General features: G+C 41.1%; 1 protein-coding gene across 5 annotated transcripts in view; it reads left to right on the top strand.

Moving 5' to 3' along the window:
* TMEM255B (transmembrane protein 255B) overlaps positions 1–27,801 on the top strand; it is a 110,424-nt gene that overhangs the window by 50,899 nt on the left and 31,724 nt on the right. For 4 of the 5 annotated variants that reach the window (XR_014713640.1, XM_084643805.1, XM_084643807.1 and 1 more), the window contains exon 5: positions 25,987–26,067. The exons of the other annotated variant lie outside the window; for it this stretch is intronic. Coding sequence is in view for 3 of the 4 variants with exons in the window: in XM_084643805.1 (XP_084499931.1) it covers positions 25,987–26,067 (81 nt within the window). In the remaining variant the exon portion in view is untranslated. The remainder of the gene's footprint in view (positions 1–25,986; positions 26,068–27,801) is intronic. 5 annotated transcript variants of the gene reach the window in all.

Here is a 27,801-nt window from a genome sequence, read left to right on the forward strand (position 1 = left end):
AGTGCAAGAACTTAATAAGGAAGAGTGAAATAAGGTGACAGGTCACCTAACTTTACTGACCACCAAACAGGTGGAGGGGGAGTTGCTACTCACTCCTATGTTGTCTAATGAACTAGTTAGCACATATTGAAGGAAGGCATATCAGATAGCCCACCTTTGTCACTGTTGTGTTAATAATTCTTTACCTTTCCCCATTTTACCCACATAATTTCTTCTTGATGGGGGTAGTAACAGTGTTTTAATTCCTCACAGGATATTGCCAGTAGCTCTTGTACTGTACCTGTATCATGCTACTCACTAATATATGATGTGGTTTGGCTGCTACCGTTTAGGAATCATTTATGGATTTTTGGTCCAAGCTGCCCTCTCTGCAAGGAGAGGCCAAAATCCTGGCCTACATAAGGGACTGCTGTTTCTGTGGCATTGGTCCCTTCCCTCCCCAGATGTTCCTCCAGGGGTGTGGAGGAAGCTGGGCTGTGGGAGACGGATCAGGGCAGGTAAGACAGCCAATCTATGTAGCTCTTTACTCATCCCCGCCAACTCATGAGGATTCCAACCTAAGTTTAACAAAACTTTTGTCTGCATTAACTTGTCAAGTTCTAAATCTGTCTTGAGGAGGAGTCTGGGGCTGGTGGAGGAGCCCCTGGCAGCATTGCTCCAAGAGGGAGAAAGGCACTAGTTGAAGCCAGGAAGGCAGTTTAGAGAGGTACAGGGTTTCCACACATCTCCATCAAGATCTTCTGGTTAGGCAGGCTGAATCCCTTTCCAGTTCCATATAGAGGGGTTGCAGCACAGAACAGGCATTTCCTCCTCACAACGAAGCCACAGGAGGGAGCACCACAAGCAGAAACCTGGCATTTCCAGTCACCTATGCAGGAATGACCTGGCAGAAAGTCAGGGCATTCAAACCATTTTTTTAAATGATCCAAAATTGTGAAACAGTACGAGTCTGAGAGCTGTAGGGGCATGAGTGTGGGGAAGGGTAGAATTAAGATGATAAAGTAGCCTGGTTCAGAACTCCAATAAATACAACACAACCCTTCACACCAATTAAAAATAAGAAACGTCCCTTATTTGTCTTTCATTCGTGACTTCATTAAAGTAGGAAGAGATGGAAACAAGGCAAATAAATCCCCACATTATAATCCTTGCCAGTTCGTGCCTGCTTCTTAATGTTGAGGCCTTTTTTTTTTTAACCCAGTTTCTCTTGCTTTTATAATGCTGTGGATGAAATCATAAAGTACTTTCTCTGTTTGTTTTTTCTTTTTCTTAAAAGACATAAAGTTGACGAAATCCTGCTTAGAAGGGGATATTCTTCAGAAAAGATATATTTAAATTATTTAAGACTCATTTAAAAAACATTTCACTCAATAGAAAGCTCTGGAGCAAAGCACTTATAAAATTAAAGACACTGAAGTAAAAGTAGCTTGATATAAAGTGGCGCTAGCTCATTTGAGAAATAATAGTGCAGAGGTAATTTACCATGTAGGGTTCATTTCAGCACTGATCCATTCAACTGCACTCTTCACCTTTAAAAAAAGAAAAGAAAAAAAGACTAGAATCAAATGAAACAAATCAAAGCTACAAGTAATGTGCAGTGATGTTATTTCAGAAAAATATGGAGACTACAGGAATCCATTTTCTGCCAATCATGTTTGCTTGAGGCATGTTGTTACCTAGGAGTGGACTGGAACACTGATTCTGCAAACATCAGAATGGTGTTACAGTTCAGTGTTACATCTGAGGGTCATTAGAAATAATGTGATATTAATTGACAAGGAAAGAATTTAAATAATGGTGTTCATGACTCACTGACTTGTTGTGGAGGCATTGGTTCAGACTCCATAGTTAAGGCTGAGTTGAATTTTGCACTTAACAAAGAAGTTGAATCCTGCATTATGTCTGGAATATATCATATCCACTTCAAGATTACAGAATTTACTCTGAGTTCAGAATGAATTTTCTGAATATTTGCACTGAAAATGCAGATTTAGAACACCCAAACAACCTTAGTTTTGCCTTGTCAGACTTCCTGTATAGTTAAAGCTCTGAAATCTTGTGCATAGGATACAGTTGAATATATGTTTTATGATTATTGGTAATTTTTTCTTATTATTCTTCATGACAATGTTTATCCTCCAACTCTGCTCTGTAGTGACACTGCAAAAACCATGCAAATATAGTTTAGGCATTTTAGTGTTTTGTGGATCCAGATTAGAGTACACTGATTTTGAAAGACACATTCGAATTTTTTTTTCAATTTCCCCTTATTATGTCACTACAGAGCAGAGTTAAGGTTGTTTGGGTGCCCAAACTGTCAATTTCCATCCCTTATCATGTCTGGTTTTCTTTTAAATGTAACCTTAAGTGAATTTACTGGGTTAATAAAGCTTGAGTCCCTGTAATATATTTTATCCTAAATTACTGACATGTATTTTTAACTAGAGATGGGTGAAATGTTTTTGGACTTAGTTTATTTACTAAAAAATTCAGTTTCAGGTCAGCTGAAACTATTTGTGAATTTGTGTTGAGTTCTCTGAATAGTTTTGACAAAATAGAAAAAGTCAAAGATTTTCTGTAGTGTTGAAACAAAATGTTTCATTTTGTTTTGACCTTAAAAATTGCATTTTGACTTTCAGGCATTTTAACAAAAGCAAGTAAAGTAGTTCCCAAATGGGGGGATGGACGTGGAGGTGTGCTACCATCTCCTCCTCATTTGTAAGCTGTATCCCAGTGGTAAGGGAACTCCCCTGGCATGTGGGAGACCGAGGTTCAATTCTCTTCCCAACACCTGATGTAGAGAAGATTTGAACTTGGGTCTCCCCCATTACAGGAAAATGTCCTAAGCACTGGGTTATGTGATATTCTAGTATGGGTTTTTTTCAGTCTCTCCTCTTGAAGTTATTCCACTTTTTTATAAATAATTAAGGAGTCACTGGAGCAGGGACTTGAGTCTTCCACATCCTAGGTGAGTGCCCTAACCACCAGGACAGTCATTCACACTATTTTCTCTGGCCCAATGGCTGTTCATCGCAAATGCCTACAAAGTGTCACTAAGAATGAGTGACCGCTTAGAAGGGAGCTGCTGCTGGCACCGCCTCCTCCCATGGCCATTTTGTCTTTTGCTTGTGTGGGTGAAAATGCTTGAAAGTGTAAATGCAATTATTTCAGGTTGGAATGAAACGTTACCTTTTGACATTACTGAAATGTTTTGATTTGAAAATTTTCTTTTCAGTCATATTGAAATATTTTGATTTTGACTTTTTTTTTTTTGACATTTTGATTTGCTGAAATTTTTTTGACAAATATAATGTTTGGTTTCACCCAAAACGAAATTTTGTGTTTCTTTTTTTTGCAGCTGCCAGTGAACCAAAAAAATTAATTATTTGCCCAGCTCTCCTCTCAACCTTAACTCCATCTTAATGTGGTTTTTGTCTAGGAATTGATAAAAGGTGCTTTAAACAGAAGTGATTTTAAGGGGGTTTGACTTTAGGTAGGCTCTCTGTAAAGAAATGGAGGGACAGTATAAATCTACCGAATGGATAGTTGTGGTTGCTTGCTGCCCTGTCCACTTGCTGATTGGCTGGTGTTTCTGTCCTGGTGACCTGTCCCTCTTCCAAAGACAGCCTTAAAAGTTTATTGAAAAGGCTAAGTTAGGGTAGCTTGGCCAGGAGTTGTGCAGCTAAAGCCTCTTACAATGTTTTGAAAATTTACCCTTAATGTGAGAGAACCTGGATTTGTGCTGGAAATGGCCCAACCTGATGATCACTTTAGATAAGCTATTACCAGCAGGACAGTGGGGTGGGAGGAGGTATTGTTTCATATTCTCTGTGTATATATAAAGTCTGCTGCAGTTTCCACGGTATGCATCCGATGAAGTGAGCTGTAGCTCACGAAAGCTCATGCTCAAATAAATTGGTTAGTCTCTAAGGTGCCACAAGTCCTCCTTTTCTTTTTGCGAATACAGACTAACACGGCTGTTACTCTGAAACCTATATTTTTTTTGTGATTTTTGTCTCTTTTATCCCATAACCCCAAACATCACCTTCCGAGTTTCTGAAACTTGGGAGTCCTGACTTGTGTGAGTTAAGTGGATAATCTTTTCAAGGAACTGCAGTGGATGACAACATTATTAAAGTTAACTGCTGCTTAAAACCTCTATTTATGAATTGAGAGATGCTGAAAGAGCATATTACATGAAAGAGGGATCCAAATAATTGGAGGCAGTCAATGGTGGGTTTTCATGGGCAGCCAACAATAAAATATGTCTCGGTCCTCTAATAATAATGGTGAACATTAAAGTGATGGCATTGCATTATGGAGTAAAGCCAGAAGCAAACCATTTGAAGGAAAATCACATTATAAAGATCTGAGGAGAAGAACTTTTTGCTCCGTTTCTTAGAAACTTCAGAATTGTGTTTTCTACTTACAGGAGACTAGATCCCTTTAAAACATTCCCTGATTTTCTTCTTAAGAATCCTTCGTCTGAGCCTGAGGAAGAAGTGCACAAATGTCAAGGAAACTGGCCACAGAGAGGATAAAATGCCTTCCCCTGCAAGATCTGCCTGTCCACGGTCAGGGGAGGATGTTGTCTGTTCCATTTAGATAATAGAAGCACAAATTTTACTTTGTTTTTGAGATCTAGGAACTTATTTACTTTCTGCTACATGGACTCTCATGAGTCACTAGCGGGAAGTGATGGCTAAATAAGGGAATGGCTGTGGAGGCTTGGATACGGGTTTCTTCTAAAGTTAGTTGTCATAGAGTCTAGAGCTTGAACTGTAGAGCCTCTGAGAGGACGCTGCAGAGTAGCAGCCGTGTTAGTCTGTATCCGCAAAAGGAACAGGAGGACTTGTGGTACCTTAGAGACTAACCAATTTATTTGAGCATAAGCTTTCAAATAAATTTGTTAGTCTCTAAGGTGCCACAAGTCCTCCTGTTCTTTGAGAGGAGGTTGTATGACATCTGAAATCATATGCTGTAAATATCAGTGACCTTGTTTGTCTGACACATTTTAATCTCACTGCGGGTGGATGGGCGGCGGGAAGCTTCTGAAGACCCAGACTTGGTATCACTTGTCTCCAGATTAGGTTCAGTTTCCATGCTGGCCAGCGCCACATACCAAGATTCAGGTTTTGATTACAGAGGTAAACTCGCTTGAGCTGTTCTAAAGACTTCAAGTGCATTAGGACTGTGACAGGAAAATAAGTACATATCTGGACCTCTGGTTTTGGCCTTTCTCTGACAATAATGTTTATGTGATTGATTTAAATTTGCTGTCACATTACATTATTTTTGAAGTTATCAAAACTTTCAGTTTTGTAACAAAATTAAAAGTTTATTTTCTTAACTTCAAATGTCCTGATTTCTTTCTCTCTTTTTTTGGTAGGAAGTAGGTAAGGGGAAGGAATTAAAACTGAACATGGCATTATGTAATGTTTGCATTGAAATGAATATACACCTTAAATATTACTGAACTCACAGCAAGGTGGACATCAAAGGGGAAAAAAAAGCTATAAAATGCATATCCATAAAAATGAACTCTTAAATAATTAAAGCATAGTTTGTAAACTGCTGAATCAGAACAATTGTACAATTGCTTATAAAGTATAACAGAATTTTGAGGATTTAAAACCTAAGCTTGACCTGTTTGTCTTCTCTCTATACATGTTATATTAAAAGAATAATTAATAAGAAAAGGAGAAGTACTGAAACAGGCTATGTGGGGAACTGGGTAGCTCAGAGACTTGATGATGGGGATATGGAGTCTTTCATCTCTGGTTTCCAGTCTGAATCAAGTCCAGTTTGGAAATGATCAAAAGTTGTTATACTCGTATGGCTATCTGGTGTCTGTAGAGTTCTGAGGGGACACGTATTTATATCACAAAACCACAGCCTATGTTGGCAGGAGCGGTGAAAGCCAATGTGACGTTTAGATGTGGTCATGTTTAGAAGTGTTCCTTCCAGTTATTCAGCGGTATTTGGGCCAGTGTTGTTAAACTTGCATTGTTACCTCTTGTCCTATGTAGTGGGTGACACTAGAAATGCAGTAAGTATAACACTGCCACCCTGTGAAATGCCTGCATTTCTACAGCTGTGCAACTCTGATACCACTAACTGGTTTTTGAATTTGCAGCCATATGTACCCTATGCACACCCAGCATCAGCACGTGAGCAACCTGGGATGATGCAAGTATCTGAGTTCTAACTGCAGATGGTTTTGCTGTGATGACTTAGTATTTGACTTAGACTAAGTTTGGCTAAGATGACTTAGTTTGAACACAGTGGAGGGGCTACCTGCCACCATGTTTTCTGAGCTTATTGTCCTGCAGCTCGTCGTATTTTACATAGACAACTTTGGGAGATACGTATTTTGAATACAACAATTTTTCTCAAAAAGAGCTTGTGGAAATATCAGCCATGTGGTGTTTTTATTCCTTTAGACTGAGAAGCTGAGAAATCATCATGGCAAATGATTTTGCAGAGTGGGGGATTTGATAGCCAGTTAATCTGGATTTACTTATTGTTTTGCCTGTAAGTAGTTATATCTCTTTAAAGTATCAGGTAGGCCAGGGACTCTCCAACCTAGGCAACAGAAGAGAGTAGGATAGGGCCAGGTGCTGTCATGAGAACTGAGAGAGGTGCCCCATAATTCTCCATGACATCCGGAGCGTTACATGCCCAGCTGGGAGGGATGGGACACAAGATGAATTTCAGTGTCTTGGCTGTGGGTCCCAGAGCTGCTGCAGCTGGGCTGCTGCCAGATGTGAGCATTTTAAACGAGGATCTTAACCACCACATGATGTTCAGATCATCTGGCAGGAATTGCATTTTATAGCGGATGAAATAATTTATTTCCAGTGAAACCTAGAACTGCTGGGTAAAAGTGAACGTCGATAGTACTAAAGGGAGAGAGGGACATTCCAGGAATGTGAGGGCAAAGTTGAACGAGTTTTTAGACTGGAGATTTATGGAAGTGATGGAAACTGACAAGAAGATCAAAGCCTATAGTGAAAGTTTTCCTTCAGCCCCCTGTGAGACACTGAATCAAACTGTGCCGTAGCTTGCCTCAGAATCAAAGACTGCTGGTGATAGCTGAGGTATGTTACCAGCCTACCATTCTTCTCAAACACTGGGGCCCAGAAAACTGCAGTCTGTGATGGGCTACAGGTGACTAAGTTACATCCAACAATGATTGAAATAATCAGACACTGTCAGCCCCGTACCCAGGGCATAAGTTTAATGCAAGACACACATTGGAAGTCTCAGGTACAATGAAAGTTCCATGATAGTGAAGCTAAGATATCGCTGTCAGCAACATTTTGGAAGGACTCAACAAAGAAATTCATGCACACTGAACAGGCGGAAGCTCTTTGCAGTTTACCTATATGATGTGATAAGTAGGAGGGGAATGTGCTACTGGCCTATCTTTTAGCCATTGTGTGTGTATTCTGAAGCCCAGGAACTGATGGATTTCTTGACACCATTGGGTGGTTATGCTTGGAATGGCAGGGAATTTCCAACTTTTTCCCCCTAAGGTTTTCTCTCACACACATTATAGAAGCTGAACCAAAGCCAAGGCATGGGTATGTAACTTGGGGAGTTTAGCATTGGTCACCACATTGAAGTCACCTAGTTGTGCACCAATCTCCTGGGTTCTCTCTCAGCACTGTTTATGAGTATTAAGTTCATACAGACATATCCTTCAAATTTTAAAATAATTTTGTACAATCTTTTAAGAACCCATTTGAAAATATTATAATATTCACCTTTCATCCAAAGGAAAAACAAATAGCTTTATTTCATTTCTAAAGAAGTTGTTACCTTGACGACTGGTAATAGAAAACTGAACTCAAGTCATATGTAATTTCTAGCCTCAATTAAATTATTAAGCTTCCCTGAAGGAAAACCATAAATGCATTTTACTTTCTCTATGCTGATACATGATGCAAAATTATAGCTAATTACTTTTAATTTAGTTTCCATCCTGTATGACTCATTAATATAATGACATGGCATATACTGTAAGATTTTTTCAATGGAATCAGAACTAATTATTCCTAATTGAAGATTAACACTTGCTCACTTGTGATGTTTAGCTCCTATTAAAAGCCTTTATTTTCAGACATATGCTTTTTATTTTTTGAAGTAGGCACTTACAGGTGCTTTTTTTTTTTTACTAAAAAGTGACGTTCTTAAAAGAAAAATCAGTGTAGGAGAATGTTTTAGTAAATAACTTTAAAATGAAGTGTGATAATTTAGGATACACTGCATTTTGAAGCTGATGCTCTTGCTACATAGAGTACGGTACTGGATTTCATACCTTATAGTACAATGGAAAACATATAGTGTCCTTCCCAGGCTACTGCACAAATTAGACAGTGCCCTCGAATTTGTGCAGCAGTCTGGGAAGGATACTATATATTATGCACCTGTTCCCACTGACTTAAATGACCGCAGAATCCGGCTCTTAATGCTGCCAGCAAGGCTGTTCCAATCAGTGGAAGCCTTTCTAGCAGGACAGGTGCTGAGCCCATTCCAATAATCATTTTAATACGGCCAAGTGCAGTTGTGCACCTAGGAACAAAGGGTGAGGTTCAGTTCTGCACCTCTAAGAGGTACAGCATAGAATTCACAGGTCAGGAAGAAAAAGGGGCTAGGGAGGCTTTCAGCAACTTTTATGCCCTTCTGACCCAGGAGAGGGCCCTGGTATAATTTAGACATCCCTGGAAGCCTCTCTAAGTTACAGCAGCCTTCTTGGGCTGCCCTATAGGAATCTCCATAGTGCTGTGTGTTGTGGTCCCACCCCGATATGACCCTTCTTCTCACAGTCCTATCCTGGCACACTCGCTGGACTGGGGCTTCTGAGCTCAGCCCAATATCTGTCTTCCATAGTGCCTGCAGTGGGGAAATCCTCTCAGCTGATATGGGTTTTTTAAGGCCCTTTTACACCACTCTGGCCCTTTTATCTGCAGTGAAGGAGCTAGAGGAGCAGGGAGGATCTCATCCAAAGAAGGGACCATGGTTATAGGATGGAGGGAGAGTATGAAAAATTGAACATGTGTTCCCGTACATGGCTGGGGCTAACATAGCTTACATGGTCATTGGACGTATAAGCAGGGGAATGTCAGTTAGGAGTAGGAAGGTGGTATTACCACTGTTTACAGCATTAGTGAGACCATTATTGGAATACTGTGTCCAGTTTATGTGTCTGTCCATGCTTCAGAAAGGATGCTGACAAACTGGAAAGTGCTTAGAAAACAGCTACAAGAATGATTTGAGGTCTGGAAAACATGGCTTATAGTGAGAGACTTATGCTCAGTCTATTTACTTTATCAGAGAAAAGGTTAAAAGGTGATTTGATCATGGTGTTTTAGTACCATCGTAAGGAGAGGATTTAGCAGAGATCCCTTTAGTCTAGCAGACAAAGGCATAATGAGATTCAATGGCTGGAAGTTGATGCTAAAAACAAACTGGAAAAGCAGACACAAGATTTTAACAGTAATTATAGTTAACTATTGAAACAACTTTTTTAGGGATGTAGTGGATTGTCCATCATGTGAAATCTTTAAAGCAAGATTGTCTTACTTCAGCCAGAAGTTACAGACTCAACGCAGGAATCACTGAGTGAAATTCTACGGCCTGGCCAGAAGGCGGGCTGTGGTAAGAGCTGCTCAGGAAGCCTGGGCTGTTATGGGGAGTCCTGGACCCTTCACCTATCCTGGATGGTGCACCCTGGGGGGCAGGGACACAGGTTGGGGGCTGCTTTTGGGCCCTGACTCCTCGCCCAGGGCAGGTGGAGGGCCCTGGGCTCCCCCAGCTGCTTGGGCTCCCTACAGTCTAGGGTGACCATACATCCTGTTTTGGCCAGGACAGTCCCCTTTGTGAGCCCTGTCCCAGACGTCCCAACTTTTTTGGCAAAATTGGGCATTTGTTCATCATCAGTTGGCAAGAGCAAATGGGACAAATGCCAAGTTTTGCCAATAAGAAACTTGGGGCAGGGGAGAGGGGATCCGGGGGGCCCCTAGAAGGGAAGGTCTGTTTACAAATACAGGGAGCAAAGGAGCAGTGTGTGTATATATATTCAAAAGAGAGGGGGAATTTTGGCTGTCTAAAAGGCCCATTCAAATAGGGAAGGAATGAATGAGCGTGAGAGGGGAGAAGAGAAAAGCCTAGATAGCTTATATATAATGTACTGGGCTGGCCGGAAAAGTCTTTTTAAAAAAATAGCTATGGGGGAAAACCAACTATTTATTGAAGACAACAAAGGAATCGTGTATAGTTGGTGAACTTTATTTTACTGCCTTTATTGTTTTAAATTAGTTAGATCTCCCTATCTTATTGCAACAGGTTTAATAAAGAAAAACATGTAACGATTTAAAATACTTCAATTATTCCTGTGTAACTTAGAAACAATATATAAATGTTCCTTTTTAAGTGGTTTGAGAAGCTGATGTAGTCAGAGTGTCTGCGCACAGGCTGTGGAGCCAGGAAAATGAGTTCTCTTCCTCGCTAGGTGATGTTTGCTGATTGCATAACTTTGCATTGCCTGAGTTTCCACATCATTAAATGATTTTTACTTACCTCCCACCAGGGAGTAAGGATTAATTATTTAGCTTTTGTAAAGCAGCTTGAAGTTTAAAACCACTAAATATAAGCTACATATTTATTGGAAAAATACAGGATTGTAAGCTGCTCAGGGCGGGAGCCTTGTCTCTTTATATGTTAAAGAATCAAACACTAATATAAAATAGTGGCAGCATGGAAATAGTTATGAATGAAAGTAAATGGTTCAATGCACTAAAAATGTGGCTATATTAAAGTTGTCATCTTGTCAATAAATTGTTTGGTTTTGAAGGCCAAGATTATAACAGGGTTCAAAAAATAACTAGATAAGTTTATGGAGGATAGGTACAGCCATGGCTATTAGCCAGGATGGGCAGGGTATGATGTCCCAAGGCTCTGTTTGCCAGAAGGTGGGAATGGGTGACCGGGATGGATCACTTGATGATGATTACCTCTTCTGTTCATTCCCTTTGGGGTACCTGGCATTGGCCACTGCTGGAAGACAGGATACTGGGCTAGATAGACCTTTGGTCTGACCCAGTATGGCCGTTCTTATGAATTAATAACCCTGCTGATACTTGTGACAGTAGTTTTGGAGCCTGTAGTTTTAGGTGAGTGTGGACAGCTGCAGCTGTTCACATAATACAGCATTATGCTAGAGAACTCTGCCTAAGTGCCAAATATTGTAATAGCTGAGACATGAGGTTTATTATTAAAACAGTATTGTCTTTTGGTAAGTGTTGGAGACTGGGAGTCAGGACTCTTGAGTTCTCTAACTAGCAGTGATACTTGATTCACTTTGTGCTTGACTGTAGGCAATTCGCTTAACCTCTGTGTGTTTCACTATACTCGTGTAAAATGCGGGGAAGGAAAGGGGCTAGGAGGGGGCAGCTCCACATGGGGGGGGGAAGGAGAGGTGTGGGCGGGAGGCAGCTCTGTGCGAGAGGGAGGAGGGAAGGAGAAGGGGTGGGGGGGAATGCTCTGCACGGGAGGGAAGGAGAGGGGTTGGAGGGAGGGCAGCTTCCTTCAAAATTCATCCTTTAAACAAATTTTCCACTTTGTTTTTTGGTACTTGAGTAACTTCAACATATATTTATTTTAAATGTTCATATTTGTCATGTATTTAGTCTTCATTGAGAAATATATGCTTTGCCAAGTTTAGAAAAGTTAAGTACAAAATGAAGGCGGCATAAATTAATGAAAATAGTATACTGATTATGCATGATACATTTTCCTTACTGGTTTGTGTGTGTCGTGGTGCAGTTATGTAGATGCACCCACACACCAGCCCACGGGTGCTTATTGTTGAGCATTGACATGGTATATTTAAATATTCATGAACTTCTGAGATGTACTTGAACTTTGAAATGTGCAGTGATGATTCTGAGGAGACAGGAAAAAACTCACAACATCTGAACAATCAAGACACACATATGAATTGATGAACTGATTACTCAATTTGGGCCATCTTAATTCATGGTAACATGGATTCATAGAGTTAAGGCCAGAAGGGACCATTAGATCATCTGGTATGACCTCAAGTATATCACAGGCCAGTAACTTCACCCTGTTCACACTATATGGAGCACAATAACTAGTCTTTTACTAAAGCATAACTTGTGTTTGGCTAAAGCACATCTTCCAGAAAGGCATTCAGTTATGATTTAAAGACATCAAGAGATGGAGAATTATCTATTTCCCATCCTGACTATTCCCCCACTTCCCTTCCCTACTTGTAAAACCCACATCCTTCCTCCTTCAGCTTCGATGTATATTGTCTTCTTGCTTGTCTGTTGGGCTATGTTCAGGCCCTAGTCTTGCAATCCCATCCATGTAGGCAGATCCTTTCACCCTTACTACTGAGACCTATTGACTTCATTGCGGCACTCTGTGAATTTGAGGGTTTACCTCAAATGTGGATACGTTTGCAAGATCCGGGCCTTTGATTGAGTGTGTCTTGGAGCAGGCACCCGGCTTCCATTTGTTTTCTAAGCACCTTGCACATTTACAGGCCCTATAAAATAATAAGGGGGGACTTGGAGCATTTTATTTGGATATATGATCATTCAAGTAAATGCACTCACTAGTGCAGTGGTGAGCAGCCTGTGGCCCACAGGCTGCATGCAGCCCGTCAGGGTAATCCACTGGTCGGCCGCAAGACAGTGGCCATGATTTGCTGTTCCCAGCAAATGGAACTGTGGGAAATGCCGGCCAGCACGTTCCTGTGGCTCGCAGCTTCCTGCAGCTCCCATTGGCCGGGAACGGCGAACTGCAGCCACTTGGAGCTGCGGGCGGCAGTGCCTGTAGATGGTCAATGTAAACAAACTGTCTCGTGGACAGCCAGCAGATTACCCTGACGGGCCATGGTCTGCAGGTTTCCCACCACTGCACTCGTATCTTCCTCTTTCCTTTTCTTTAACGTGAAATAAAAGCAAAAAGGAATTATAAATGTAAAAAACCTACCTTAATGCAACAAGAAGTTTTATATGATTAAAATATCAAAGTTAGGAACTTCCAGAGTTGTGGTTCCCACAACAACCATAACTTTGATTTTCCTGATTTTTGTTTTTAAAGACTGAGTTATTGTAGTATTAGGAGGAGGTTTTTGTGTTTTTTTACTTAATATAGCTCTGTGTTATGTTGCCAGCAATAGATTAAATAGTTTGAGTAGTTCATGTGATTGGGTGATTGCTCAAATGACACAATGAAGTTATAATCAAGACACAGCAGTCAGTTCACAGAGTGAACCCTATAATCAAGCAAAGTAAGTAATCAAATATAATAAGCAATTAAATGTATAATTGCATGAAGCAACAACTAAAATCACAGCTCTGAGTAATATCAATCAACTGTTTAGTTAAAATACTACACTAAAGCCAAAGTAAAGAGCTCAAATATACAAAATTATTATTTATTATTGGCAGTTCTAAGGCCCCCCTCTCCTTCCCCTGACTAGAATATCTAGGTGCTAATGCTCAGAAAATTAAAAACAGTATTTCCAGTGCAACCCTGAGGGCTTGTCTACACTTACAGTGCTGCAGTGACACAGCTGCACCACTGGAGTGTTTAGTGAAGACTCATCCGACGCTGTCAGGAGAGCTTCGCCCGTCAGTGTAGGTACCCCCATCTCCCCAAGAGGCGGTTGCTATGTTGATGGGTGAAGCCGTCCCGTCAACATGGGGCTGTCTGCACTGGGGGTTATGTGGTATAACTGTGTCTCTCAGGGGTTTTTCACACCCCCGAGCAACGTAGTTATAATGACATAAGTTTGTCGTGTAGACCAGGGCTAAGAAGCCAGAGCTGCCTGTTGCTGTGCAATGTGGAAGGTAACACAATTGGCAGCATTAGTAGCCAAACTGGAGGAGAAAAAGTAGCTCCATTGCACTTTCCCTCTAGACTCCCTGACATCCCTGCATTTAGCAGAGGCCCCCCTGAATGCAGGCAGTAGGGGAATGCGCTGTATTAAGGGTTGGGGGCAGTCTCTGCAAGCTCCCTCTGCCTCCCCGACACTCTGTATCCGGGTAAGAGTCTCCCTAGGCTTCACGCTGGTCAGAATCTGGCCACATGTTGTTTTGAGGTCTCTTGAGAGGACTGGACCAGCTGATACACATATGCACGTTTGGGGGAAGATCCTGGCGACTACCATGGCAGTGCAAAGCAGCCGGAAATGTGGCAGCTCTGGCTCCATGAGGATCCTCACGGAAGGAGTTAGGGTACAGGAGGGGCTTCTGACCTGGGGCAGGGGGTTCAGGGCAAGGGTTCCAGCCAGGCGGCACTTTCCTCAGGCAGCTCCCGGTCAGCGGTGCAGCGGGGCTAAGGCAGGCTCCCAGCACTGTGGGCAGGCTCCCAGCCTGAAGAGACCAGCATGTCCTGGCCCTAGCTGGAGGTGCAACCAGGCGGCTCTGTGTGGTACACACTGCCCACCCCTGCCGGCGCCGCGTTCTGCAGCTCCTATTGGCCACGGTTCCTGGCCAATAGGAGCTGTGGAGCTGGCACTCGGGGGCGGGCAGTGCACAGAGAGTGCACAGTGCACAGGTCCATGCACCTATGGGCTGGACACACTGGCTGCTTCCAGGAGCCACGCGGAGCCAGAGCAGGCAGGGAGCCTGCCTTAGCCCCACTGCGCCACGGACCAGACTTTCAATGGCAGAGCCGGGGTTTGAGCACTCCCTAGGCGCTGAGGAAGCCAGCGCCTGTGGGAGCCGTCATTGGGTGAGCTCGCTCTCCAGCCCCAACCCTCTTCTAGGACCTCCCCTCCATACCAGGCTGGGATTAGAGTGGCAATGCTGGTGTGGAGGGTGCAGCAGGCATAATAACATGTAAAATACACAGGCATGATAATGTATGAAATTAACAAACCAATAGAGTAATTGGCCCCACCTCTGAAAAGATATATTAGAATTGGAAGAAGCACAGAGAAGGGAAACAAAAATGATTGGGAGTATGGAACAGCTTCTGTATGAAGAGAGATTTAAAAGACTGGGACTATTGAGCTTAGAAAAGAGAGGACTTAATGGGGGACATGATAGAGGTCTATAAAATGAGTGGTTTGGAGAAAGTAAATAAGGGAGTGTTATTTACCCTTTCACATAACACAAGATCCAGAGATCACTCAATTAAATTAATAGGCAGCAGGTATAAAACTAACATAAGGAAATAATTCTTCACACAATAAACAATCAACCTGTAAAATTCATTGCTGGGGATGTTGTGAAGGCCAGAAGTATAACTGGGTTAAAAAAAGAAATTAAATAAGTTCACAGAGGATAGGTCCATCAATGGCTATTAGCTAAGATGGACAGGGATGCAACCCCATGCTCTGGGTGTCCCTTAACCTCTGACTGCCAGATACTGGGACTAGATGACAAGGGATGGATCACTCAGTAAAATGCCCTGCTGTTTTCATTCCCTCTGGGGCACCTGGTGGCATTGGCCACTGTCGGAAGACAGGACACTGGGCTAGATAGACCTTTGGTCTGACCCAGTATGGCCGTTCTTATGTTTCTGAGATGGCACCACCATACATCACACACACCCACTCCCCACCCCCCCAGTTGCAAAGCCTAGCTCTGCTACTACTTGGCAAGGTTTCTTACAGGTTATGTCCTTGCCTCCTTCACTGGGATATAATTTCCTGTCCCTTCAGGAGCACAAGGTGATCATGATGAGTTCTATGATGAACGTTCTGAATTCTTTTTTCTTTCCCAGGGATTTGTCTCTGGGAGGGGAAATTATGGTCCATAGCTGGTAAAAGTGCAGTTATTTGGACTGAACTCTGTCTCTGTTATTTTTATGTTCTCCTATTCTCTAAAAGCACAAAATACCCAATGAACTGGCTGTGTGTTTGTGACTGACAATAAATTGGGACACTGTGATGCTACAAAACCAAAAGCCCTGAAAGTGAAATATGCAACTGAAAGGAAAGTGTGGAAGTCCATGAACATTAAAGGATAAGGTCACTAGGATTGTGTGGAGAAGTTTGAAAGAAAATAATTGTGAAAAATCTGCCCAAAGGGAGAAAAAAAACAGAGTAAGGCTGGGTGTGAGAGGAAAAATTAACTTCTCTGATAACTCATACCTTGTTTTTGTTCTGGCCATTCTACCAGCTCTCTCTCTAGTTATTATTTTATTCTGGCTAATACCAAAGTTCTCACTGCTGTTCTTACCCTACCTGACATATCAGTTGCTTTTGAGTCTGAGCATCACTCTTCTCCTTCATTGCCTGGGCACCTACATCTTGCTAACTCCACAGTGCAATGGTTTTCTTCCCTACTTAACATGACTACTCTCTCAGGTTACTCAAGGATAGTAATTCTTTTTTCTCTAAATTAGTATCCCACAGGCCTCTGTTCTTGTTCCCCAAAACTTTTTCTTCATATTTTGCCCTGCTTGTCAATGTTATCTCTGCTGACAGGCTACAAAGTTATGGGCCAGTCTCTGGCTATGGTTAAGGAGTGTACTGCACAGGCTGGGTGGAGGTCAGCAAAGGGGTGTGTGCAAAAACAGCATACAGCATATATTTGCATTCCCAAAATCCTGCTGCTGTGCATAGGACGGGCCCCCCCAAAGGCATCAATCAGAGTAACCCCAAAGCTAAGTCATTGCAAAGGTGCTGCAAAGAGCCTTAGAATCAGGGCCTAAATTTTTCAATCTGTTTGACCAATATTTGTGCAAAAAAATGTAAACATGATATTGATCAGTTGAGAGAGGCTGATCATTAGCACAATAATAAGATTCCCTACCCCTTTGGAATTAAAACTGAGCACGTGCTGTCTTGAGACGTATTGCAAAACTTTCCCCACACGTTATATCTCTTAAAATAGAAAAGGGAATAGGAAAGGTCTGATTTCTAAACAATGAGTGAGATTCTATTGGCAAGCCATTTTCTGAAACTTTCCTGCTACTCATGGGACCACCTATGCTTCTCACTCTCATAAGTAACAGATTTTTCTAGTCTGATACTGCACGCATCTGAGGGTAGAGATTGACCTATTAAAAGGCCACCTTTTACTACAGAGGCACTCTGGTACTATAGTGATGGAGGTAAGATAGATGGGTAGATAGAGAGGTAGGAGAGGAACAGTGTGAGTGTGTGGGTTTCATTTTAACTTACAAGAGATTCAGAAACCATCACAATATATTTAAGTACTTTATTGTGCTTCTCTGCCCATCGCATACCACTATACGTGTTGGTGCCTGTACTACATTCGAAAAAGCGAGCCTGTCATTTTTGCTATTCTGAACTGGACTAGTTGCAGTGCTGAAAGCAGAACCAATGCTGTGGTTTTAGTAACCTCATTTCCTCATAAAATAGATTTATTTCCCCATCATTCCTAGGAATGATTCATCTTCCATGCTGCACTTTCAAGGGCCTCTTTTTACAATTCCTATTTAACTTGACAGGCTGGGTCCTTCTCTTCTCTTGACACTTTAGACTATTAAATAATCTTTTAAGTGCTTTCTAATCATTTGGCACTTAAAGAGAGTGAGTGCACAGTATTTTAAGAGTGTTGGAATGGACTTGGGGTTGACTGTTTGATTAAACATTTCTTCCAGGCTTTTGCTTCCATTTAAAAGAATGTTGTGGAAGTAATTTGCATTAAATTGTTCATCTTCATTGACCAATTTAAACAATAACATGCAGTGCATATGTGTGTGCACTTTAACACACTATACGCTTTTGGTCTGAGCAGTCCCACCTTCTGCTGGAGTCAAAAGGAGGTGCTGGTACTCATCACTTTTGAAAATCAACAGCATTTTTATTAGCAGTATCTTCATTCTTCCCTCCGCTATGTTGTTGGTGTTCTATCTATCTCTTCTTTCTCTGCCATTTGCTAGTAGCTACTGGATGCAGTTCTACAGAGAGCCTCCTTCACAACAGGTGCAGAATCCTTGCATGACACTTCAGTTTTAATTTGCATTTGCATCTAACGCAAAGTAAAAGGGCTAGATCCTCTGGTCTGTGCAGACCAAGACTGGGAATGGGGAGGGAAAAACAGAGCCGACTTTAAAAAAAAAAATGCAGCAAAAATATCATGGAAATCTTTAAAAAAATGTTCAGCAAAAATTCACATTTTTAAAAAATGTTGACCCTTTAAGCTGGCCAAAATCAGCAAATTAAAAAGAAAAGGGGGGGGGGGTTTATATTGTAAAAAGTTTTCATTGACATTTTAAGAAATTATTTTTTTTCCTAACAGCTCTAGGGAGAAGCAAAATAAAGGTGGCTTCATGTCATTTTTATGCCCCCCCCCCATTACTGTACCAATAAATGCCAGGCTGCTGACTCTGCAGAGAATTATGGATGCAAATCATGGATTCTGGGACATCAGTAAGAAGAGACAGCCCTGTTCCTCTGTTTCCACCCTCCCCTAGACTTGCACCTTGCCTACTTTTTGAGGGGCATGAAGGAGACATGATGGTGGTTCAACCAGTGTTAACTGCCACATGGATTCCTGCCTGGAAAACCATTGGGGTAAAGTGAGTATGACCCACAGAGAAGCTGCTTCTCAGCTAATGCACAGAGCTCAAGGCGAAATGGTTCTGTGGGATTAGGTGAGAAGTGGGATTATGTCGTGACAACCTCTTTTTGAGACGTTTCCCTCACTCACTAACTTAGTTAGTCCCCAGTATGGCACAAAATGAAGGGGAGCATGAACAGAAAGAAAAGCCCAGAGTTAATATTCTGTGGCTTCTAACCTTTGGTTGAACTTTACTGTACTGGAGATGATGCATATATTTTCCTCTAGAGGGCAAACATGCTCTGCCTAGTATTGAAACTGCAACAATATTTTAGAGTAACACAACCCTATTTTTAAATGCTATGTAAAATGGTTACTTGGTTAATTTGATTTCATTTGTTTATTTAAATAAAGTTCAGTTGTAGCAGCACCCATGGTTGCTACTACAAGTTAATAGTACATTTGAAAATATAGTTTTCTGCACTACCATTTTCAGAGCAGGTTGGACAGACACCTGTCGGGGATGGTCTAGATAATACTTAGTCATGCCTTGAGGGCAGGGGACTGGACTAGAAGACCTCTGGAGGTCCCTTCCAGTGCTAGGATTCTATTACTGGCAGGGCATTCTTTCTGTTAATCCACCAGGCGGCCAAGGTTTCTTTCTAGAAGATGAGCGACCGCTATTGTTGTTTGTTGTGTATTTTATTTTCTTGGGCCCTACAAGGGCTAAATCCTATAACGTTCTGGTGGCATGGAATGGGAGGGAGAGTTCAGGGGTTCACAGTATGACTTATTTCCCCAGTGGTGAAATTATGCAAAATAATTTTTTTTACAAGAGTACATGAAAGGGTCTGTTTTTACTGAAAAAAATTGCAAACTGCAGACTGAATTTTGTACACCTCTACACAGAACTTCAGGAAGTGGAAACTGAAAATAACTGTCAGAGAGAACAACTTGTTCATGGTTCCACAATGTACAATTTTATGCTTAAATTAGTGGTTGCTGGGGCTAGGTGTACAAAGGGGGGGTAGAATATTCTATTCCTATGAATTATACCCTCTTTACAACAACACTGAAAATTCTACCCTACATATTCAACCCAGATATTCATTAATGTCCTGCTGGTCATAGGGAAGAGAAGTTTCTTGTAACATTTTAAAAAACACAAGATTTTTATTTATATATGAATCCAGAAAAATTAGGGAATTGATCATTCATAAGTCACTGGGATTTTCTAGAAGTTACTTTACTTAGCAGCCACACATCTTCCTTTGAGCTTTGTCCAAATGATTTAATGTCCTCTTGCTAAAGAAACAGTTTTTGATCAGAGAGATTTAGGACTGGCAGCAGCTCCAGAACACTTCCCTTCATATTAATGTAGTTTTTATAGTAACTGAACACAAAAGCATCCTGCCCATTTTGGTTGGCAGACAGATGATTTTGGAATTCACACTTACATTTGCCCTGCTGCAGTAATGATGAGGTAACATACAGCTGTGCATTTGCATGTCCGTTTCCAAAAAGGCAACGGATAGCCTGATCTTAAAGAGAATTAGAATAACTAGAAACATACAGATATGTGTTTTGGAACCAGAGTTTAGTTGTTACACAGGAAAACTATCTCTGGAGAAGTCTTGTCTTATCATGTGTGGTTTTAGATTTAGATCATCTTGAAAAATCTTGGCTACTATCTGTAATGAGCTCACAACTAAACTCAAGAAGTACTCAGTGCAAAGACCTAACTTATCAGCAAGAAACAAATGAGAGCTTCTATAGCCATTAATCCAGTATTGAAGGATAAAAAAAATAGAAAAATAAAAAGTAGAACTTAGTGTATAATTATTTTAATTAATAATGTTTCTCATCTGCAACATGCTGCATAAGCATTACTTACGAAGGTTTATGCTTGTTACAGCCTTCAGAAACTGTAAGATGGGGCTCAGATGGAGAGAACATGGAATATTCTTTGTATTATCTACTATATATATGTTTTTTCCCTAAGGAAACAAAAATTGGGATAAGAAAACCTGCATTCCATACCTGAGCTAAAAAAACAAACAAACCCAAAAACCAGCTGTGCCAAATCTGCTGGAGATGTTGTTCAAAGGCTATTTTATCCTTCAAAAATTGCAATGGGAGGCTGCCAGCATCTAGGAGAATGTGGGTTTTGTGCCATGTGCTTTTAAAAACAGCAGATCAACCAAACCAGAACCCTATGCACTTGGGCCAGAATCTTCTCTTTCTGGGGTTAACTCTCCTCTCCGAGCCTTCTGTTTGTCAGACCTATGTCCTAATATGTGCGCCAAACTCCAAAACCAAGATGGAAGAGGGCTACAGTTCAGTCCCTTTGTGTCTGAAATTATTGTTCACAAAGGCTGAGACTTATGTGATTTGGCAGAAATTAATAGGAATTGAGCATCCAAATCCATTATATGGTTATGGAAATCTCGGCCTAAAATGTAAATCCTAAGAGGTCCCTGCAGGATCCAGGCCAGTGAAACCCCAGAAGTTCACAGGTGCTTTTCAGCTGCCTCATCTTGTAAAGTGCTAAGGCAAAATCTCGTCCCACTGAGCTCAGTGACAAAACTCCTCTTGACTTCCCTGGGGCAAGGATTTCACTCTGAGTGCCCTGTGTTGAAAATAATATCAGCGGGAATGTAAATACGCTCAGCACCTTGCAGGATCAGGCCCCATAGCGAACTGCGTCATTCCATCTTTGCAGGATCATGTAATAGGGTACACACACAGTGCTATTCTTTCCCTCCCCGCTGCTTTTCAAACAGCAAACAACATTGTTGGGGTAATGCCCTTTTAACAGGAGATGGTTCAGAGTGGGAAGACTGGAAAGCACCACTAGTCATAGACCTGCTGAGGAGTGCACAGGTGAAACCCTGATTTACTTACAAAATGAAGCTGAATTTTGTCTAGCAATTTAGTTATGTGCCACAATGAATTCATTTTTAAGAAAAATTGTCATTTTCCCCAGTACTCCAGGGGACTGGAAAAGAGAAGTTCTTAGCTCATGCTAAATATACATGTTGTTATTTGTATCACCATAGCATCTAGCTGCCCTAGCCATCTCTTCATCTCTCTGTGGGTAAATTAAAGAATGTCTTTTTATAATATGCCAATGGCATTTTTACTGCGTGTCTATAATGTGCACACACTAAAAATGACATCAGTCTGTTTTAAGGTGATTTTAATAGAACCTCTTTAATTTGTCTTCAGTACTATTTTGGGCATGTAACAACAGGATATTCTTGGTGGGAAATGTTAGAGTTAATGTTAATAAGTTAAATAATCCGTATTAGAGTATAAGAGTACACATACTGTATTTCTGCAAGTGTTGCTATACATATTAGTGTCAAGGAGTGGTAGTTATCTCATATGCATATGCAGTCTGCAGATAGCAATATAAAGAAGTCAGACAGCATTTTATGAGCAGTCCAGCAGGAATACTTTCACGGCTTTAAAACATGGTTCATTTTCCTTTGTCATTACATGGAGTAATAAAATCATTTAAGCGTTAATAAAGTATGACATACTGTAGGATAATTTTTAAACACTTTTTAATGTCTCTGTGGTTATATTCTATGTGCCTCTTAATCTTCAGGCAGACCGCATTGTATATGAGCAAGTAAAAGAAAAAAAAAAAGTTAAATCATGGTTCTTTTTGATTTTACTTTTCAGCAGCCTTAATATACTGCGCAATCAAACCTTGATGACTGCATCCCTGGTTTATTGATTTATTTGGGTATCTGAATAAATTAAATATTAAATAATCTTTAGTATCGTTGTGGGTCATTGAGCTGTTAAATCTGAACCCATCCCCCAAATAAAAACGTAGTTCAGCAACTAAATTTAGGCTAATGTACACATTGAGAGGCATTGATTATGATCAGAAAATTTGCCCTCTATATTCAGATGACTTCATTTTCAAAATTAGCTGCATACAAAAACATATGGGGTTACCATACTGTTGCACCAAATGAATTAATTGTACTTACAGTGGTCACTACAAGTCAAAGGCCTGATCGTTTCCCCCACACAACATTCCAGTAAAACAATGATTATTTTGAACAGTTTGGTTAATCACCCCCCTTCTGCTCCTCACCGGCACAACCAAGCAGTGTGGTCACATCAAGTGCCCCCCCCATGGCCAAAGCAATAGGGAGGAGATTAGCAATAATTTGTTTGTTGTTAAATAGGAAAGAGACGTAAAGGGTAGGAACATCATGTGACCTGGGAGAATAGAGTCAGAGGCCTCTTCCTATGTTTGGTGCTGGAAAAGGGGGAATTCTCTCACTTCCTCTAAAAATATGTAAGATCAGCTGTGTTTGACAACATTAGCACTGAGCATCTCTTGGAAGCCTTCTGACAGTGCAGGATATTAGCACAAAGAAAGATTACCTCCAGCACTTCCATTATCACATATGAAGCTTGCTTCTGCTGTGGACATAATGAATGGCAATTTTTAATTAAGTTACCGATGTCTATATTGGGAGCAAGCGTCATTTCTCTTGGTGTTGTGCTCCTTTTCAGCTCTGCTCACTAGTCCTCTCTCTCTCTCTCTCCCCCCCCCTCCCACCCCCAAGCAGTGAAAGAAGTTACTGCTAAAGCCCAGTGTTTTCCCAGAGTAGAAAAATACCCTTCAAGTTTTACAAATACTAGAAACAACATGTTATTTCCATCACTCTGGTATTTCCTGTTCCTCCAAAGAGTAGGAGTTATTGAAGCGATTCATTCTCTACTTGTGTGGTATAAACAAATATTATTGGATGCAATGTTAGGCTTCACCCAACCCTTAGGCCAGTTGTCTTCAAGCTATTACTTTAGTTTGTCAGGGTAATCAGAAGGTCAAAGCAAGTAACATGACGAATGAGCTGTATTAATCTACCTGTCTGGTTCCTGCAGGGCTCTGCATTTTCTCTGATTGCCTTGTTGGGTTTTATAGATTTATGCAGTTCATTATAAAATAATGAGAGCAGATCTTAACTAGCACAGCCCTAGCTTCAGCTGCCAGTTTACACCTGGTTTCAACAGGTTTTGAAACCAAAGCTGCTACAGTAAAGGACAGGTGAGGGAGGGTTGAGTTTCCTCTAATGGGTTACGAGTCCTTTGCCTGTACATTTGCAGGAAAAGAGGGTTTGGGTGGATAATGGTGTTCACACCCCTTTACTTGAGGTGCTGTTGCTTTTCTCTCTGTGATAAAGCTGTCTCAGAGCTTTTCAGTTGTCTGGACTAGGGTTCAGCAACATATTTAAAAACCTGCATGGCAAAATGCTGGAATTTTTTGTGTGTGCCAGCTTCATTCAGACCTACTCCTCCCACACTCTGCTTTGCTTTGTGAAATACAACTGGTAAGAGAGATCTGTGCAGTCAATAAATCCCTCCCCTGCACACACAATCCACAAAAGGGATTTAGGGATTACAACACTCATTGTCACAATGCCTAGCTTTTAGGTGCCTAGAAACCTCACAGGAACAACGCTGTGATCCACAAAGCCTGAGTTTGGCATGGAGGCTCCCCATACCATGAATGGGGGGAGAGAGAGGGGCCTTAGAATGGGATCCACACAGCAGCACTCTAGGCAGGAGCTGCCTAAGCTATCCAATGAAAGATGTCAACAAGAGGGGTGTGTCCTGAACAGCGAGCGCCCCTCTTGGAGTTTGGCACCTCAGTCCAGGCTGGAGGGAAGAACTTATTTCTGCTTGTGAGTCCCACACCAGGGGAAGTCAGGCATTCAGCTGCCTAAGTCATGTGCAGGGCCCAGTCCAGTAGGTGTGCTCAAAGTCTTGCTAATTCTACACAAAGCAGGGGGAGGAGGGCCCCTCTGAAAACCTTTAGCCTGGTGGTTCAGATACTCACCTGGGATGTAGGAGACCCCGGGCTCAAGTACCCCTTCTGCCTGATGAATAGAAGATGGATTTGAACAGGAATCAGCCAGCTCGCAGGTGAATGATCTAACCACTAGGCTATGGGATAGTCAGAGGCGGGGCTTCCTCAATCTCTCCTGTAGAAGCTGTTCCACTTCAATTATATAATTAAATAGGCCAGAGATAGTGTTTGAATGACTCTATATCCCAGTGGTCTCAGCACTCACCTGAGGGGTAGCAGATCCCTGTTCAACTCATTTCTCCTCATCAGGCGGAGGGGCTTGAATTGGGGCTCTCCCACATCCCCACATGAGTACTCTAACCATTGGGCTACAGGTTATAAGGGAAGTTGTCCTCCTCTGAGCTATTTTGTGTGAACTCACCAAGGGGCCCAGTCTGATAGGCAGCCTCTGAGCATACCTACCGGAGTGGGCCCCACGTGCCATTTAGGTGGCCAAACACCTATCTTCCCCAATGTGCGTATCGCTCTGGGTCAGAGGCAGGAGATGGGTGCCTGGACACCTCGAGGAAGGCAACAGAGTACATGCTCAGAGGCAGAAATATAGGCAGTAGGGAACTTGTATTGCAAAAACGTAGGTGCTGAAGGACTTTAGGCACCCACAGGGTTAGATGGCAGCTGAACAGGTGTTTTGTGGCTTGCAGTGGTGCCTAAAATGGGATTTAGGTGCCTAGTACTTTTGTGGATCCCACTCATAGTCCTGAATTTAGCAATGGCATACATCAGTAGCCTTCAAGTGGTCATTTGCTGCTTGAAAGCATGCCCCTCCCTGCCAGCCGGTGGATATTCCTCTGAGGCTTTCCCTTTGTGTTATCACTGAGGAGATTTTTGCATCAAGAAAATGTTGTAAATTTTTGTAGTGAATATATTTGAGAAAATCACAATCATTTTGCAGATATTCATGAACAGAAAAAGAGGCAAATATTTATTCACTGTGAATTATGAGCTCAGCTCTAGATTTTCTCCTTCATATCACTACTGTCTTTTCTTCAATTTATTTAGTTAGTTAGTTAGTTTATGAGAAGAGTTAGTGCTTTGGGGTCCCATAGTATGAAAAATTGAGTGGTATATTTAAAGATCCTATTTTATTTTCTCTGTTTTCTCTATGGCAAAAGACTCTTAAAATCTTTAAAAGTAAGGCATTGTATTTTAAAATAAACTACCAAATACTTTGTTAATTCTAAAATTAATTGGATTAGATTTTATACGTGGGAAAATAGTGGCCATACTGTTCTCAGAAGAGTATGTTATTCATCTGACCTCTGTGTGGAAGAAGGCAGTAGGGAGGAAAAAAAAGGTATTAAGTGATTGAGATGCTGTTCTGTCAAAGGAGGCCATTGGGTCAGAGAAAAATAAATTATCCGTGCACAGCCTAGAGGTAGAGCAGGCAAGGGAAATGTAACCCTTTGCAACAGATTTCTGAGCAAATACAGATTGGAAAGCAGACGGCATTGCAGTGCACTTTGACTGGTCACCTAACATGTTCCTTTGGCAGTGGGGGATGATATTATGACGGCACAGTTATTCTGGCTTAGATACTTTCATTAATATTTTTTCTCCTTGCAGGACCCTAGACCTTTGTACACTAGAAGGTGTCAGTTTTATTCAAGTGGAATAGGATTCTTATACGATGCCTACCAGACAGAGGTAAACAAAACGATATCATAGCTCATTCATTTCCTTTGTGATGTTCTGAGGGGTTCATTAGAAGCCCAAATGTTCTTTTTTTTTCCCCAATAGCACCCTCAATAATTTATTTCTCAGAAGATCTTTTTGAGTTGACTATAATATTTATATCACGTATAGCCATTCCATCTTTATTACATAATCCTCTGAGGAGGTTTTGCTGCCTGGACTATTGTAGTAAATATCTAAATTAATAAATTTGCATTAGCCAGAAAACTTCAAATCTCTACTGTAATCATCTAATATAAGCCAAGAATGTCCATATTCTGTATTCAGCTTCCCTTTATTATCTCAACCATATTAAAATGGCAGGAAGAATAACCGTGCCCAAATAGATTGCCTCCTGAAAAATCTAGACTTAGTTTTTTTCCCACCTATGTTCCTTAGTATTGCTATTCATTCTGTGTTTTTTCCCTCAAATGTGGGATTCCAAACTGGTGGTAGCAAGAAGGAAATAAAGCAGAGCAGAACTGAAAATAGACACAGTACTAGGGTTTATAGGAAGCCAGATATCCATAATCACAGTTCTTTCCACAGCTCTGAATAAGCTTATGGGAAATGTTACTGTTAATAATATTAGACAAGTCAAGTCAAGTCTTTTACAAGTGTAAATGAGTAATGCAGTTGGAATCAGAGCATTCCGTAGTTTATTTAAGAAAATATATTAAAGGAATATTTTACTGATCTTCTTGCTGACCTATGTAAATAAGACATAGGACCTGTGTCAGCATCTTTTCCCATAATTTTAATTCCCTCTTCTCCCCACAAAATAAAAAATACCAGTGATATGTCTACCAAGTAAACAGAACTATTTCTCTGCTAAAGTGAAGTTGATTAAGCTTCCCTGTGGATTTTCTCAAGCAGACCACTTGATTCTAAAAAGCATCAGAGATATTAGCCAATGTCTTGAGCTCCTAGGAATGTATAAATTTGAGCAGCTTTGAGATCTTTGCCCTCTTCTGGCAAAAAAAAGTAATATGGGTTTATAGCATGTTTAGTTTAATGCCCTTGTAATAAATTCTTGTCTGGTTGTCCACTGACATGTTTTTTCCAATTGAATTGATCTGGATTTCTGTACACTAATCCAGAGATATTGATCCACAGCTGTCAAGTTTAGCTTTTGTTTTTTTTATTTTAGCCAACTGGTTACCAGCTGGCATGACCCATGTTCCATGCAAATTTCTCACCAAGAAGACAGATTATTTGCTTGATGCAATTCTCCTGAGCACAAGTTTCCTTAGAAAAGCCATTGATAGCGTGCAAATGAAACATAACTGGTGGAGTTTTCTCGTTTCATTTTCTTCCTTTGGCAGAAACAGATGGAATTTGATTTTCTTGCAATTACTCTGATGTGAGAACATCTCTTAAATTGGTGTTGAGGGCATGGAGAGGCACAACCAGGCAAAACATGAAAAAGATAATAATCTGGTCTCTGAAATGAAGGAATGGGACTTGACATGCAGAATAACCACAAGTGGCACATGATTTAATGCCTGATTCTGTCCCTTTTGCTCACATTGAGTATTTATTTGTTTGGATTTATTCACTACTCTCATAAAAAGGAATGCCTGTTCTTGGCACTCCAAGCACATTTTAGAAATGCAGTTTTAAAATAGACAACTCCTGTAACCGTCTCATCCAATAATTAGCATATATCATAACACAGAAGCTGATATCTTCCTCTAATATACACCC

Source organism: Lepidochelys olivacea (assembly GCF_965140295.1).
Source record: "Lepidochelys olivacea isolate rLepOli2 genome assembly, chromosome: 1".
NCBI lineage: Eukaryota > Metazoa > Chordata > Testudines > Cheloniidae > Lepidochelys > Lepidochelys olivacea.